Source organism: Chelonia mydas, chromosome 2 (genome assembly GCF_015237465.2).
Source record: "Chelonia mydas isolate rCheMyd1 chromosome 2, rCheMyd1.pri.v2, whole genome shotgun sequence".
Lineage (NCBI taxonomy): Eukaryota > Metazoa > Chordata > Testudines > Cheloniidae > Chelonia > Chelonia mydas.
Genome location: NC_057850.1, coordinates 103,343,244 through 103,359,421, shown reverse-complemented (window position 1 = coordinate 103,359,421; position 16,178 = coordinate 103,343,244). Strand labels below are relative to the sequence as shown.

Below are 16,178 nucleotides of genomic sequence, written 5' to 3'. Positions count from 1 at the left end.
TGTAGCATGGCATGGAGCTGCCACTTGTACCCACATGTCCAGAGGGATGACAGAATTGGGCTATTCCATTTATCTGAAAAGGGCACTCTGTCATAACGATACTTAGCTCGTGAAAAAGAAAGCAGGCTTTATTTAAACAGCTAGCAAAACATTTTGATTTGAAGTGTCTGTCAATTTTATTAAAGACAATAATAAACACTGTAACCCCCCCCCCAAAAACATTCAGTCTCACAAAATGAAATATTTTTATTTCAATTCACTGAAAACTTTGAAACATTTTGTTGTCAGATTGACTCAAAACATTTTGTCCCCTGATTTTTTATGTAGTTGCCAGCAAACCAACAAAATCAGTTATTTGCACAGCTCTAGGACAGACAGCCCCTCTCTGAGAGCTGCAGTTATAATCTGAGTTTCTGGTTTCTTTGTCCTCTTCTTCAATATACTGAACTCATTCCTACCTCTCATATTTTCTTTGCCACTCAGCACAAAGAAGGGTCAAAAACAATTTAACTCCTATGGTTTGATGTATGAACTGAAAAGTTAAAGCATGTAATTGTTTTTACTATACTGCTCTGATCTCAGAATTGAACCTCAGATACAGAAGAATGCAACAGCCACAAGGACACATGACCGAGCCTCTTAAAGGAAAAGACAGATCTTTATTAGGAGGGCTACATAAATGTAATAGTATCACTTCAGAAATGGTTCCAGTTATAATATATTATCATTTGCAATATATAACACTTTCTAGAGACAGATTCCTATTAGAAAGTCTGCAGTAGCTCACCCACACAGGGGGCACCATGCGTCTGTACAGAGGCAAAGTACTGACTTGTGGCTGACCTTCACTTAATTCATTGCCTATGCTACAGGGAAATGTATTTTCATTTAAAGTACTATCAGTTTCAAACCTTTGGGCTTTTTTCTCCCTTGCTACACCTGGATCTGACACTGAGCTGTGTTCGGAATCCTAAAGTACAACTCTCCCTTATGCTTTAGGACCTCCCATCCCCACTTTCTTATCCCACTCATCCTTCTCCTCGAGCAGGGGTTCTTACACTGGGGGTTGGGACCCCTCAGGGGGTCGCGAGGTGTCAACCTCCACGCCAAACCTCACCTCGAGCATTTATAATGGTGTTAAATATATTAAACTGTGTGTTTAATTTATTAGGGGGGTCAGACTCAGAGGCTTGCAATGTGAAAGGGACCACCAGTAAAAAGTTTGAGATCCACTGTCCTAGAGGGATACTCATCATTCATCTCTATTTCTCAGACCAATCTTCCATACATTGTCCAGCAGGTGACAATTGTCATTTTCTCTGCTCCATCACCACCCAAAACTCAAGGTCACTACAACTTATTCCCTTATCATCTCAACATAGCAAAGATCAAAACCCACACTTGTTATACAGGCAATACACCCACAAACTTGGACAAGAATTTTGCTTGAATGGGGGGGGCCTGACGGTTTTGGCCTGTGATTGTTTGAAGAAGGCCAGAGCTGTCTGAGGAATGTTAAGCTCTAGCATTTTTGAGCTGCTCTCAGGTTTGAAGGGGTAGAATAAAGAATGGAGACAAGACATACTGTGTTGTTAAAGCCCCTGCAGATGAACCCCCCTGCATGAGCGTGTGCACTTCCATTTCCTCAAGACAATCTGCTGAATAAAATAAAATTAGCATCGCATAGGCAAGCATGTTTGGCAACACGGCAGTGTGGGCGTGGGAGGGGTCCCTGAACTACAGCTGTATCTGGTGCACTTGACAATGAGGCTGATAAAGTTCCTTTTGTCCTCCCAGAAGGTAGTTGGAAATATATCTGACAAGTGCGAAACAAGAAATGAGATAACTGGCCTCGTCAAATGTAACTTAGTCATGACCGTCAGACAACAGTTAACACTATCAGCAACAGCTCCGTTAATCCAGGGGTTGAATTAGAAGACAGAGGCTTTGCTTTTACTGTTCTTGTCAGATATGTCCAGCTAAATTTCACCTCATACTGCAGAAGCACTTTGTCTGCCATGGTAAAAAGAGGTTTTAGCTTGCTTAGAGTGGTGGAGTTTTATGTTCTGTAAGTATGGATGCTCCCATGCGCAACAATTAGTGTGTGGACTTATTAAATGCCTCTTATAGTAATGAGTGAGAGCATCTTCAATATATCAGCTGCACTCAGGGCTTAACTTTGAAGGGATGCTGGCAAGAATATAGTTGCCATGCTTGTCCTTATTAACGTATTGATGCTTTCGTGTACAGCGTTAGCATCGCAACCCTCCGCTGCTTGTATAGTAGGTGTGGGAATTTTCTGAGTAGTTCCCAGCACCCTGGGGCATTTTTAATATTTTTATTTTGTCTGTCAGAGTGGATCTTGAGTGCTTCAAGTCCAGCACAGTCCATAAAAATAGGCAGACTTCCCCACTCAGTTCCACCAATGCATTTTAACCCTACCAGTTAATAGCCTTGCCCTCCCAGTTCTGGGAATTGCCTGCGCAGAGACTCCAGGAATTCAGCATTCTTAGAAATAAAAATTACACTGATCCAAAGTCCAGGGCTTGTTATATTCAGTCCTGAATGCCTGACAAAAAAGTCATGCTAGCCTTAAGGACCACTGATGATATTAACATTTGATATCGCAAATTCTCAGAGCCAGAAAGGTATTAATATTTAAGTTTAAAAGGGGGAACTACGCAAAAATGAGCATGCTTGTTAGATGGAAATCAAAAGGAGATGTCACAAGGGTCAAATGCCTGCAAGCAGAATGAGGACTATTTAAAAACACCGTAACAGAGGCTCAGACTAAATCTACACCACAAATCAGAAAAAATAATAAGAGGACAGAAAGAATGCCACCATCGCTAAACAGCAGAGCCGTGGAGGCCATTAGCGGCAAAAAGGCATCCTTTACCATTTGAAAGTCTAATCCTAGTGAAGATTATAGGAAGGTGCCGCAAACTCTGACAGGTTACGTGTTCAAGTATCAGGCAGGCCACAAAAGAATTTGAGAAGCAACTTGCTAAAGACACAAAAACTAACAGTAAGAATTTTTTGAAGTACATCAGAAGCAGGAAGCCTCCTAAACAGACACGGGGACCACTAGAATACCAAGATGCTAAAGGAGCACTCAGGAAAGATAAGGCCATTGCAGAAAAGTTAAATGAATTCTTTGCATCGATTTTCACTGCAGAGGATGTGGGGGCGATACGGACTTCAGAGCTATTTTTTTTTAACCACAAAATCTGAAGTACTATCCCACACTGATGTGTCAATAGAAGATTAAACAGTAATAAGTCACCAGGACCAGATGGTCTTCACCCAAGAAACTCAAATATGAAACTGCAAAATTACTAACTGTAGTATGTAACCTATCATTGAAACTCTGTACCAGCTGACAGGATTGTAGCTAATTTAACACTGATATTTAAAAAGGGCACCCAAGGAGATCGTGACCAGTGAGCCTATGTCACTACCAGGCAAATTGGTAGAAACTGTGGTGAAAAAAAGAATGATCAAGCACATAAATAAACACGATTTGTTATGGAAGAGACAACAGACTTTTGTAAAGGCAAGTCATGCCTCCACCAATCTATTAGAATTCTGAGGGCATCAACAAGCACGTGAATAGGGGAGAGCCACTGGATATAGTGTACTTGGATTTTCAGAAAGCCTTTGACAAGGTCCCTCACCAAGGCTCTTATAAGAGGGACAGTCCTCTCATGGATCAGTAACTGGTTTAAGCAGAGGTGGGCAAACTACAGCCCGTGGGCCACATCCGGCCCCTGGGACCCTCCTGCCTGGCCCTTGAGCTCTTGGCCCGGGAGGCTAGCCCCCGGCCCCTCCCCCGCTTTTCCCCCTCCCCCGCAGCCTCAGCTCACTGCACTGCCAGCGCAATGCTCCAGGCGGCGGGGCTCTTGCTGCGTGGTGGTGTGGCTAGCTCCAGCCCGGCAGCACGGCTGCCTGTCCTGGTGCTCTGGGCAGCGCGGCTGTAGTGCTGCCAGCCACCAGTGCTCCAGGCAGCGCAGTAAGGGGACAGGGAGCGGGGGGGTTGGATAGAGGGCAGGGGAGTTCGGGGTGGTGGTCAGGGGTGAGGGTGTGGACAGGGGTCGGGGCGGTCAGAGGGCAGGGAACAGGTGGGTTGAGTGGGGGCAGGGGTCCCTGGGGGGGCAGTCAGGAAGGAGGGGGGGGTTGGATGGGGCAGCGGGAGGCGATAAGGGGCAGGGGTTCTAGGGGCAGTCAGGGAGAAGGGGTGATTGGATGGGGCAGGGGTCCCCGGGGGGGCAGTCAGGGGACAGGGAGCAAGGGTGTGTGTGTGTGGATGGGGCAGGAGTCCTGGGAAGGGCTGTCAGGGGGCGAGAAGCGGGAGAGGGGGGGCACAGCCTCCCCTAACTGGCCCTCATACAAATTTCAGAAACCCGATGTGGCCCTCAGGCGAAAAGGTTTGCCCAACCCTGGGTTAAAGGATCAGAAACAAAAGGTCGGAATAAATAGCCAGTTTTCACAATGGAGAGAGGTAAACGGCAGGGTCCCCCAAAGATCTGTACTGGGACCTGTGCTGTTTGACATATTCATTAATGATCTGGAAAAGGGAGTGAACAGTGAAGTGGCAAAGTTTGCAGATGATACAAAATTATTCAATATAATTAAATCCAAAGCTGACTGCAAAGAATTACAACAAAATGGCAGATGAAATTCAACATTGATAAGAGCAAAATAATGCACATTGGAAAATATAATCCCAACTAGACATGTATAATGAAGGGTTGTAAATTAGCTGTTACCACTCAAGAAAGAAAAAAAAACACAAATTTTTTCAACCTTCCCTCATAGGTCATGTTTTCTAGACCTTTAGTCATTTTTGTTGCTCTCTTCTGGACTTATTCCAATTTGTCCACATCTTTCCTGAAATGTGGCGCCCAGAACTGGACACAATACTCCAGCTGAGGCTTAATCAGTGCAGAGTAGAGCAGAACAATTATTTCTCACGTCTTGCTTAAAACACTTCTGCTAATACATCCCAGCATGATGTTTGATTTTTTTGCAACAGCGTTACACTGTTGTTGACTCCTGTTTAGCTTGTGATCCACTCTGACCCCCAGACTCCTTTCCGCAGTACTTCTTCCTAGGTAGTCATTTCCCATTTTGCATGTGTTCAACTGACTGTTCCTTCCTAAGTGGAGTACTTTGCATTTGTCCTTATTGAATTTCATCCTATTTGCTTCAGACCATTTCTCCAGTTTGTCCAGATCATTTTGAATTTTAATGCTATCCTTCAAAGTACTTACAACCCCTCCCAGCTTGATAATCGCCCGCAAACTTTATAAGTGTACTCTCTATGCCATTATCTAAATCACTGATGAAGATATTGAACCAAACTGGACCCTGAACTGATACCTGTAGGACCACACTCGTTATGCCCTTCCAGCTTTACTGTGAACGAACCACTGATAATTATTCTCTGGGAACGATTTTCCAACCAGTTCTGCACCCACTTTATAGTAGCTCCATCTAGGTTGTATTTCCCTAGCTTATTTATGAGAAGGTCATGCGAGACAGTATCAAAAGCCTTACTAGAGTCAAGACATACCACATCTACTGCTTGCCCCATTCACAAGGCTTGTTACCCTGTCAAAGAAAGCTACTGAATTGGTTTGACATGATTTGTTCTTGACAAATCCATACTATTACTTACCACCTTATTATCTTCTAGGTCTTCACAAACTGATTGCTTAATTATTTGCTCAATGAATTTCCTGGATACTGAAGTTAAGCTGACTGGTCTGTATCCCTCACCACCGTAGCCATGAACAAATGAAGTCCACATATCACCTGGGTTCTCCTTACACAGATCTCAAGGACGTGATGGGGTGCTTCTAATTTGGCACCCCTGAATTATACCTGGGTGCTGAACAATAATTATGAACAACAGTGAGCTAAAACCCAGACAGTCTTGCCCTTCTTCCTGACCCAAGACAGCCAACCCCCTAGCAAAGAGTAAACAAAAAAACCCTCTAATATTCAAGCAAAAGTTTCAGTCAGCCCTAACTAACCCTTACTGTGCGATCAAAGCTCCTGCTTCCTATATGGCTCTTTGTTAAAAGCCTTTGCTCAGTAACAGCCTTGACACATTCTAACTCTATTACAAACCTCCCTGCCTGACATATTCTAGTGTCCATCTCCATTTAAGTGCATTAAGGGTCCAATCTTACAAGGTCCTGAGCACCTTAAACTCCAATTTAAGCCAAAGGAAGTTTAGGGTGCTCAACACATAGCAGGAGGCATACAGGTGCTAAGTCCTCCCGGCCCCTCTCTCCTCTTTATTACATACCCCTCGCTTGGGTCTTCAGGCCCCACAGGGAACAGAAATACATGCCTCAGTCATCATAACGGAAGAGAATAAAAGGCAGGATTCCTCCGCTGCCGTCATTTTTTTGACGTAAATATAGGGGGCATGTGCTTTGTACAGGATACAAACGTATCACATTAGCTTGCAGCTGATTAAGTGAAACTGCTAGATAGCAAATGTCCTTAAAGACAGAGGCATTTTCACCTTAGGCATGCTGCCCTAAAAACCACAGTCATAAAGCAGAGCTTAGAGGTAAATACTATGTATTAAAAATGCTAGCTACGGACCTCCCCTTTCTGTATCCAACTTAAAAACTGTATATGAAGATGGAGCTTGTAGCCTAACTTTGCTCTTTGCAGCTAGAAACTCTGAATGTTGGCTTTTACTGTTTTACATTAGCTACATAACATAACATAAAACAGTGCTCCTCCGAGTGACGGAAACAGAGTAAAGACACAGCCTGTATATAGCCTCAGACAGTCACCTTTGTTAGTAAGAGAACACTCCTGGCTGGGGTCATAGCAGTGATTCATTGGTCTACTATAGGAAAAATGTCTGCTGACATTTATGCATAAATGTTCAGTAAAGAGCAAACGAGGAATTAAATGTGCTTCTGACACCAATGACAAGAGTTAGTTGTTTGTTTAATCCCCCCTCCACTGCACTGGAATTTTACTTCATCTGCTGTTAGGATAAATTTTAGGAAGCTTTTGATTCTGAAAAACAAAAGGTGGATCAACACTTTCTTGGGGTGTCAAATCAGCACGTCCTTTCATTTTACACTCATTCAATTATCTGTCTTTCGAGCTGTAGCTGAAGGAAACTCCATTTTTGACAGAACCATTCATGATGTTCTTAGGATTCTCTCTTTCAACCTTTTCTCTGCTGAAGATAGTGTCCTGGTCGCTGTCAAACTCAGACTCTGAAACCATCAGACTGGAATTGTGTTCTGTACTTCTGTGTTTTATACCTGAAAGTAAATCAAGCAGTAAAAAGAGTCTCCGGAAAGTTTTACTTTTAAATTTAGTAACCTCTCCCCTGTGTCGTGTTGTGCAAAGTCAGTGATGCTGTGCTGCACTACCTCTAAGAGTAATTACTCAGACCACCATCCATATTAAAGATTAGACAAAGAAACACTAAATATTGGGGGACAGATACTCCAGTGACCGCAATGGAGATTCACCTACTGATACCACCTGAGCAGCTGGCGCCGTGTGCCTTGTTCTGCCTCTATTTTGCTACAGTTGTTCACAATTCATTGAAAGCATCTCATCACGCACCACAGTCCTTTCTAACAGCTTGAACCAATCCATTAAATCTATCCGCACATACAGTTCTAAGATTGATCATGAAAAGTCTGTGCTTCTGAGTGAATGTATTACTTTTTAGGATGTCTATTGTTCAGGAGGTTTTCCTCCGCTGCACTTAAAGTTTCTCCCCATTAGACTGAGGGAAATCAAAATTAAAGTCCTTTCATTGTGAAGGGAAGCTGTTAACTAGGGGCATGCTCCAAAGCCCACTGAAGTTAAATGGGACATATCTGGGACATGCAACATTACTATGTATTAGGAAAAGCAGTTTTAACTTTGTAACGTAAAAAAAAAAAAATGCTGTTTTCATGTTTTCTTTTAAAATGAAGAAAATATGTATGGAAGAGAACTTTGTAACTGCCATCAAATTAAGAACATAAGAATGGCTCTACTGGGTCAGACCAAAGGTCCATCTAGCCCAGTGGCCAATGCCAGGTGCCCCAGAGGGAATGAACAGAACAGGCAATCATCAAGTGATCCATCCCGTCGCTCATTCCCAGCTTCTGGCAAACAGAGGCTAGGGACACCATTCCTGTCCATCCTGGCTAATAGCCATTGATGGGCCTATCCTCCATGAATTTATCTAGTTCTTTTTTGAACCCTGTTATGGTCTTGGCGTTCACAACATCCTCTGGCAAGGAGTTCCACAGGTTGACTGTGCATTGTGTGAAGAAATACTTCCTTTTGTTTTAAACCTCCTGCCTATTAATTTCATTTGGTGACCCCTAGTTCTTGAGTTATGAGAAGTAGTAAACAACTTTAACAAAAATTAAGACAAACATAGGAGTTTAATGATCCACTGCTAAAAAGGGTCCCAATTAAAAAATAAATCTTACCATATTTGGGGCTTAGCTCCATCCTCTCCTGGTCATCTATGTTATCTAGGATAGTGTATTTGGTTTTCTTTCTTATCTTTGTCCTCTTTCTGCTAAAAGGAAAGTTACCACCAGTAAATCAAGTTCTCATGCACAGTAAATAAATTCACACACATACACTGAACAGGGACAATTTGTTCCAGAGAGGCCAATTTTCCTCACACCAATTCTATGCAGATATAACTCCACTGATTCCAAGAGTCATTCCTGATTTATACTGATGTAAATGGGAGCAGAATCTGCACCACTGAGTACAAGTCTTTCTTTCATATGCAGAAAGTGGACAAAATTGGGCCTGCTTAACTAGGGAACAGACTTCTATACTACCTAGAAATGGGCCTCAGGCACACAGTTTGGCTTCAGGACAAAACTTTCCCAAAGCTTAGGGGTGTGTCCAAACCCAGCATTTTGGTTTAGCCCTTACAGAGAGAAGATTTCAGATCTGGATTTTCACCAAGTTTGGTTTGGGCCCATCGCTAACCATAACCAATCAAAATGGAGATTTCCCCTTAGGCATGGAATCCCCCTATTGCTTTGGTCTGCAAAGACAACTGTCTCCTCATTTAAATCCTTCCTCAAGGTTCACTTCTCCCACAATGCCTACAGAAACTATATCCCCTATGAATTTATGTAAGGTATTTATCCTCAAAATTACTTGCTTGTTCACATGGAGGGAAGGGGCTGAATGTCAGAGAGAAGAGTAAGAACACTAGAAGGGAAGTGGAGAACTGCTGCCTGGGGGAAGCTGAGGGGGTTGAATGGTAGAAAGAGGAATGGGGAGGGGATTTTAGCATGTACAATCAGGGACATATCTAACAGTAAGTGCATTACTATCACTGATCACTTTGCTTGTATGCTGTATCCTTTTCCCACACCTTTCTGCTGTCTGTCTTTTTTATACTATAAGCTCTTCAGGGCAGGGACCGATCTCCCCTGTTTGATAAGCGTGTAGCACATGGTGGGCACTACTGCAATCTAAATAAATAAATAGTAATAAAAATAACTTGAACTCTGCACTCTCCAGACAGGTTGATTTAATCTGAGATGTCGATAAAGGTATCTAAAAAACAATCCAGTCCCTGGAAGCCATGCCATCATTTTCTTATAAACTCCACGGGGCCAAGGATATCTCCTACCTCTGTCCCCGCGCCCCACTCCACAGTCCCTGCCCCTTCTCTCCACGTCGATTTTAGGACCAGTCAGATACCCTCTGCAGAGTCTGAGGCAAGTGAGGACAGAGTCACAGAGGCAGCTGAGCCCCAGTTCCGTGCAGGAGTTCCACCAGTCCCGGCCACATGCCAGTCTGGGAGGTCCAACGCCAGCCCACCCAGTGTCAGAGAAAGCAGTCCAAGGGGGACAGCTTTTCAAAAAATATAATATTTGGTAAGTCTCACCAAAATGTCATTGTGGGGAAGACTAAACACCCAGACAAATCATTTTTTGTTTCATCAAAACAAACTGTCTCTCTACTGGGCGGTTTGATAAGCAACAAAACATTCACACCAATGACTCACACCAGCAAGGACCAAATACACAAATATGTTAGTTGGGAGAGAATTACTGATTGTCTTGCTGATGTGATTTACGCTTAAAGGTTAGTTTGACATAGCTATGTCGGTGAGGGGCGAGAAAAAAACCCAAAACATCACACCCTGGACCACCATAGCTATGCTAACCTAACCCCCAGGGCAGATGCAGATATGTCGACAGAAGAATGCTTCTTTGCCCATAACTACTCTCATTCATAGCTACTGCAGTTCCTATATGAATGGGAAAAATATCCATTCCATCAGAGTAGGCTGCTTTACACTATGGGATTATGCTGGCATAGTGATGCTGATGTAGCTAAATCAGTGTAGTCTCTCTAGTGTAGCCAAACCTGAGACTGATAATGAGATCAGAAAAAGCATATTAACAAGCCAGACAAAAAAAAGAGCTGGAAGCGGGGAGGAACTCCTGGGATAGACAGCGTTAGCATACTTTGTATAGACTAGTTTCCCTGGACCTAAGCCAGACCCAACCTGCCAAGCTATGGCCATTCTCCATGAGGTACCCTCTGCTTTAGAGTTTCCTTCCCTCCTCCCGGTCCAAAACAGCCGTAGTTAAGTGACCTCCAGGACATATGGCTTTATCTTGGTGTGAGAGACTGAGAAGATTCTAGTGGGAAGATTGTAATGATCTTAAATATATTTTCAGCCGCTGGGCTAGGACATACATGAATTATTAGGTGGAGAGGTGGTGGGTGGTTCCAGCAATGGTCTCTTTTTATAACTATTTTTAAAGTGTGTCAAGGAGCACCTCAGGCAAAGGACAGGTCCTACTTCTCAATGGGATAAGTATCTAACCCAAAAGACAGAAAGAAATCTCTACAGAGGACAGTAGTGTGTTTGAGAAGAGCAGTGTGGTTTAATGCTGAGAAGCTGACTATATGGGTTGGACAGGGTGCAGTGACAATGATAAACACATACCGCAGTGAAAACAATATAACACACATACCTCTTGCAGCAGCAGATGCAGAGCCACGCCAAGCTTACCATGAGCACAACCAAAATTAAAGTGGATACCGTCACGTAGAGTATGCTCCATTCTAGAAAATAAAACAAGAGAGTGATATGCAAAGGTATCATGAATGAAACTGTCTCAATAACTGATCCCATGAAGTGAAGTGTGACTTCATTTTTCATTAAGATTGACTGGAACTTGAGAGTTGTTCTCTTAAAAGGGAATCTGTAAAAATGACATCATCAGCGTCCCTATTTATCATTGCTGAGACGTAGGCTTCCAGATCAAATAGTCACAATTTGTAAGTAAAATATATTTTTTCTCCTGCCAGCCCAGCAAATTCAGCCTGAGATCTGAAAGTCAGACTGGGTTCTTTTCAGCTTGGGCATTTCACCAAGGTGAGGTGTGTACCTTTATGTACCTTTGGTTCAGTACAGCTCTGATAGGGCACATGATTGATGATAGCGTGCCGTTAGAAAAAGAATTCCTTCATATGAAGAAACTGAGAAAATATCATATGGGATCAGGGAGACAAAACAAATATGAAACCCCAGGATCCCATCTTTACAGCCACTCTCTAGGGTATTTATATTTATTATCATTGGAACTCAAGTAGCACTAAGGATCAGTGCTATTTTTGTGGGGAAATTTTTGTGCTAATTTTATTTATTTGGATTTCTGATAGACGATGTACGAATAGAGTTGCCAACCCTCCCAATTTTGCAGGGAGTCTTCTGGAATCAGGGCCTATCTCCCAGAGGCTAGTGAAGCCAAACCAGGAGATTTTAGGTGCTAAAAGTCCAGTGGCGCAGTGGGGCTAAGGCAGGCTTCCTGCCTGCCCTGGCCCTGCACCGCTCCCAGAAGTGACAGGCATGTCCCTGCGGCCCCTGAGGAGGGCAGGGGGTCTCCACTCGCTGCCCGCACCCCGAGCGCCAACTCTGCAGCTCCCATCGGCTGGGAACTGCTGCCAATGGGAGCTGCGGGGGGCAGCGCGTGCAGCACAGGCAGCGCGTGCAGCACAGGCAGCGTGTAGAACCCCCTGTCCTCTCCCCACACACACACACAGGGGCTGGACATGGTGGCCACTTCCGGGAGCTGTGCGGGGCCAGGGAAGGCAGGGAGCCTGCCTTAGCCCCCACTACACCGCTGACTGGGAGCCTCCAGAGGTAAGCACCTTCTGGTTGGAGCTTGCACCCCGCACCCCCTCCTGCACCCCAATGCCCTGCCCGAACCCTCCTCCTGTACCCAAACTCCCTCCCTGAGCCTGCACCCCTCACCCCCTCCTGCAGCCCAACCCCCATCCCAGCCCTAAGCCCTCTCCAGGACCCAAACTCCCTCCCAGAGTTTGCACCCCACATCCCCTCCTGCACCCCAACTCCCTGCCCCGGGCTCAGCCCCCCTCCCACACTCCGAATCCCTCGGCCCCAGCACAGAGCCCAGACCCCAAACCTCTGCCCTAGACCAGTGAAAGTGAGTGAGGGGGGGATGGAGTGGGCACGGCCTCAGAGAAGGGGCAGGGCAAACGGCAGTGCAAGGGTGTTTGGGTTTGTGTGATTAGACAGTTGGCAACTCTATGTACAAACACATGGGTCCAGATTCTGATACCTTTGCTCATGGGGAATAGTATCTTATTCCTCGAGTGATCTTATAGAAATTAATCCATCAATCAGACTACTTGAGGAGTAATGTATTTCTCAACATAAAAGAAGGAGACTCTGTCCCATGCAGAGAATTGAATTGTATTTTGGCTAAACTGATGCTATTAGAAAATTTTAATTAAATTAAGGCTATGAAAACTAAGTACAGTAGAGGAGATTTCAAATGGGATGTCAAAGGGGTATGCCGTGCGTATGCCTAACAGAGAAGTGACAGTCCTGTCAAACAATAAAACGTAAACCAGTGACAATTAAACTGTATTTTCCAGAGGTAACTGTAATACAGGTGAGATAAAGACAATTAAGAAAATGGTGAAAGTGGTCAAATAAAAAAGCCAAGCCAAAAACTGACAAGGCTGTTTCGTATAAGACACATGCATTTCGTAGCTACTGCTACAACTATCTAGGTCACCGTATTAAAACATGATGCACAAAACACATCCGCAAGAGACCTGTGGGGTGTTATCTCTGTGTTGTTCCTCTTAACCTGAGCAAAAAATCAAAAACTCCCAAGCAATAGCAGGTTCAGTACAAGGGTTATCTACGGAAACATCCATCTGGACCAAAATAATTTCAAAGTGTGAGAAGTAACGTTTAGCTATTTTTATATTTTTCTCCTAAAACCCTTATGCAAAATTTGAAAAAAAATGTTTTAAAATGACAACGTCTAGTATTACTTAGAACAGTGGTGCCCAACCTTTCTGTGGGAATAGCATATTGCTACTCCCAGAAGACTGTGGGGGGTGCCGGACACGGCACCACCGAAATGCCATCGAGAAGCGGCAGCGGCAAGAAGCATCGCCGCCGAAATGCCGCTGAGAAATGGCAATGCATCTCGGCAGCATTTTGGCGGGTGGTTCTCCGGCGCCCGCACTCGGCGGCGGCATTTCAGCAGCGCGGTGTCCTGCAGGCACACAAAAATGTCCCGGTGGGCGCCATGGCACCCGCAGGCACTACTACATTGAGGACCCCTGACTTAGAAGATTCTCAATCACTTTAAACTCTCATGCATATCTTCCACAGGGTAATATTGCGGGGCTGGACAGCCAGAGAGTCCCCTAATTTTCTTTCATTATTCATTTCCTAATTTTCTCCATTTCCACAAGCAATACAACTCCAACTGTGAGGCGTATTCTTCCTTCCTTCTGTGCATGTAACTGCTAATGCCAGTAATGGGGTCACAGCACACACATGGAGGTGTCAGGCCTGTGAGATGTCCTGCAAGTTGCTGAGTGCCCTCAACTCTGACTGCAGTTAGTGGTAGTGAGGTGTTCAGCACGTTACCAAATGGAACTCTGACAAACTTTTTGGGGGAAAAAAAATGTTAGTAAACAGTCAAGAGGGAAAATAATTCCAGAAAAATTGGTCTCCTTTCTCCGATATACATTAGCAACAGTTTTACCAGGTAACAAAGGTTTATACTAGCTTTACCTCTGTCTTTTTTTTCTAGGCTTAGCCTGTTACATAAAAATAATTTCCCCTTTAAAAAAGTGGTTACATCAAGGTCAATCCTGCAAGGTGGTGAGCACTCTGGTCCCATCTGGCAATTAGGCACATGCTTTCAGTTAAGCACATGAGAAGTCCTACTGATGTCAATGAGATTGTTCGTGTGCTTCAAGTTAAGCAGGCCCCTAAGTGTTTTGATGGATCAGGCTAGAGCAGTGGTTCTCTAGCAGGGGTACCTGTATCCCTGGGGGTTCGCAGAGGTCTAGATATTTGCCTAGTTTTACAACAGGCTACATAAAAAGCACTCGCGAAGTCAGTACAACCTGAAATTTCATACAATGACTTGTTTATACTACTCTATATACTATACACTGAAATGTAAGTACAATATTTATATTCCAATTGATTTATTTTATAATTATATGGCAATGAGAAAGTGAGCAAGTTTTCAGTAATAGTGTGCTGTGACACTTCTATATTTTTGTGTCTGATTTTATATGCAAGAAGTTTTTAAGTGAGGTGAAACTTGGGGTTGGGGGTACGCAAGACAAATCAAACTCCTAAAAGGGGTACAGTAGACTGGAAAGGTTGAGAGCCACTGGGCTAGAGTGCTTGGCAACGTGCAGGATGAAGCTCATACACACTTGCTTCTTTCATGTCATATGACTGCATTTCCTTGGTTGGTTGGTTGGTTGGTTCTGGAAGAACAGTTGTGTGTATTGTTAATTGACTTTCAGCATGCATAATATTCATAGATATGTTTACAGAACTGCTACACACAGGAAAGGGAAATCATTCTTGGAACATACCACACAATGCCATCCAAACTCACCACAATTACTCTCTCCATCATTTAGGTAACGCTGTATCAAGTTCTCCATCCACAGCTGATAGCAAATACAACGCTTTGTGATGGGGTCACAGTGACCATGTCCAGAGCATTTTAAAAGGCAGACTAAGAATAAAATAAAGGTCAAGATAATTACAGTGTAAAAGGGCAACTTGTAATGCACACTCTGTTGAGGCACTAACGTGGGAGTGGTGCATGGTGCATTTCCTGGCCCACTACTCCAGTGCAGAGACTGACAAATGAAAAGGTCACTTAGAAATCGAACAGTGGAAATTACACTGATGTGTTTCCATGAATCATTGGTAGACATATGTACCCCAAACCGTTGCTTTTATTAATAAACTGAACCACTGCTGGTTCCTAATCTTCCAGTCATTTGCGGGGTGGTCTGAGTTAGGAAGATTACTTTAAAGGCACAGCCTGGTGGGCGAGATTGGAAAGATGAAAATATATTATCCAACTGAATAGCCAGCCAGCGAGCCAAAGTTAATTTACTGATACTAGACCTGGAGATCGACCTGAGTCAAGGAGTTCAGTTTTATTTGTTTATGTTTTATTTCTTGGTATTTCTATGGTGTATATTCTCCAGAATACCGGAGTACTTGAGAAATATTAATGTTCCCAGATACCACCATAATGATCATCATACAAATACCTGAAATAAATGTAGCATCAGAACTCCTTAGGGTACAGCATTCACATACTTAAGTTTTAATCATTGTAAATGCACCAAGAGGTAGTGGGTTGTGTGCATTTTATCAAAATGTAGAACAGTCAAAATAAATTACTTTCCAAAAAAATACATAAAACTTGCAGCGGCTTTCTTTTGCCTTAAAACCTGCTATGTGAATAAAAAGTAAGTGACTGCAAATTTGAAAATTATACCTTCAGTTTTCTTCTATTTCAAAGTGAAAAAAAAAACATTTAATTTTTACAGTATAACAGCTGTAGTTTTTTCCTCAGGGAGTAAATTCAAAAATAAACCCTATTAATAAATGACTATTTTAGAGCTACAGCTTGTATCTCTCCCCTTGAATTCTGATCCTCAGCAAAAAACTCCCCTTTGGCTATAAATTATAACAAATTCAGATCTGTAATGCCCCAGTGTCATGAAGTGTTCTAATTCCCAGCAGCACTGCAACTTTACAGCAGATTAAAACTTGACTTGAAAGCCCAACCATCATTATGAAAAGATCTCTCATTATG

The 16,178-nt window shown here is 43.4% G+C and overlaps 1 protein-coding gene across 5 annotated transcripts in view; it reads right to left on the bottom strand.

Moving 5' to 3' along the window:
• Positions 1 to 639: 639 nt before the first annotated feature.
• The window catches only part of KIAA0319 (KIAA0319 ortholog), an 83,742-nt gene continuing 68,203 nt past the window's right edge, over positions 640 to 16,178 (bottom strand). For 3 of the 5 annotated variants that reach the window (XM_043540041.1, XM_043540040.1, XM_037893041.2), the window contains 4 exons: positions 14,955 to 15,077; positions 11,016 to 11,106; positions 8,481 to 8,572; positions 640 to 7,304 (listed from right to left, as the gene is read on the bottom strand). In XM_043540041.1, coding sequence (XP_043395976.1) covers positions 7,126 to 7,304; positions 8,481 to 8,572; positions 11,016 to 11,106; positions 14,955 to 15,077 — 485 coding nt within the window. In that variant the 3' untranslated portion in view covers positions 640 to 7,125. The remainder of the gene's footprint in view (positions 7,305 to 8,480; positions 8,573 to 11,015; positions 11,107 to 14,954; positions 15,078 to 16,178) is intronic. The other 2 variants (XM_043540042.1, XM_037893042.2) reach the window with 1 other exon arrangement.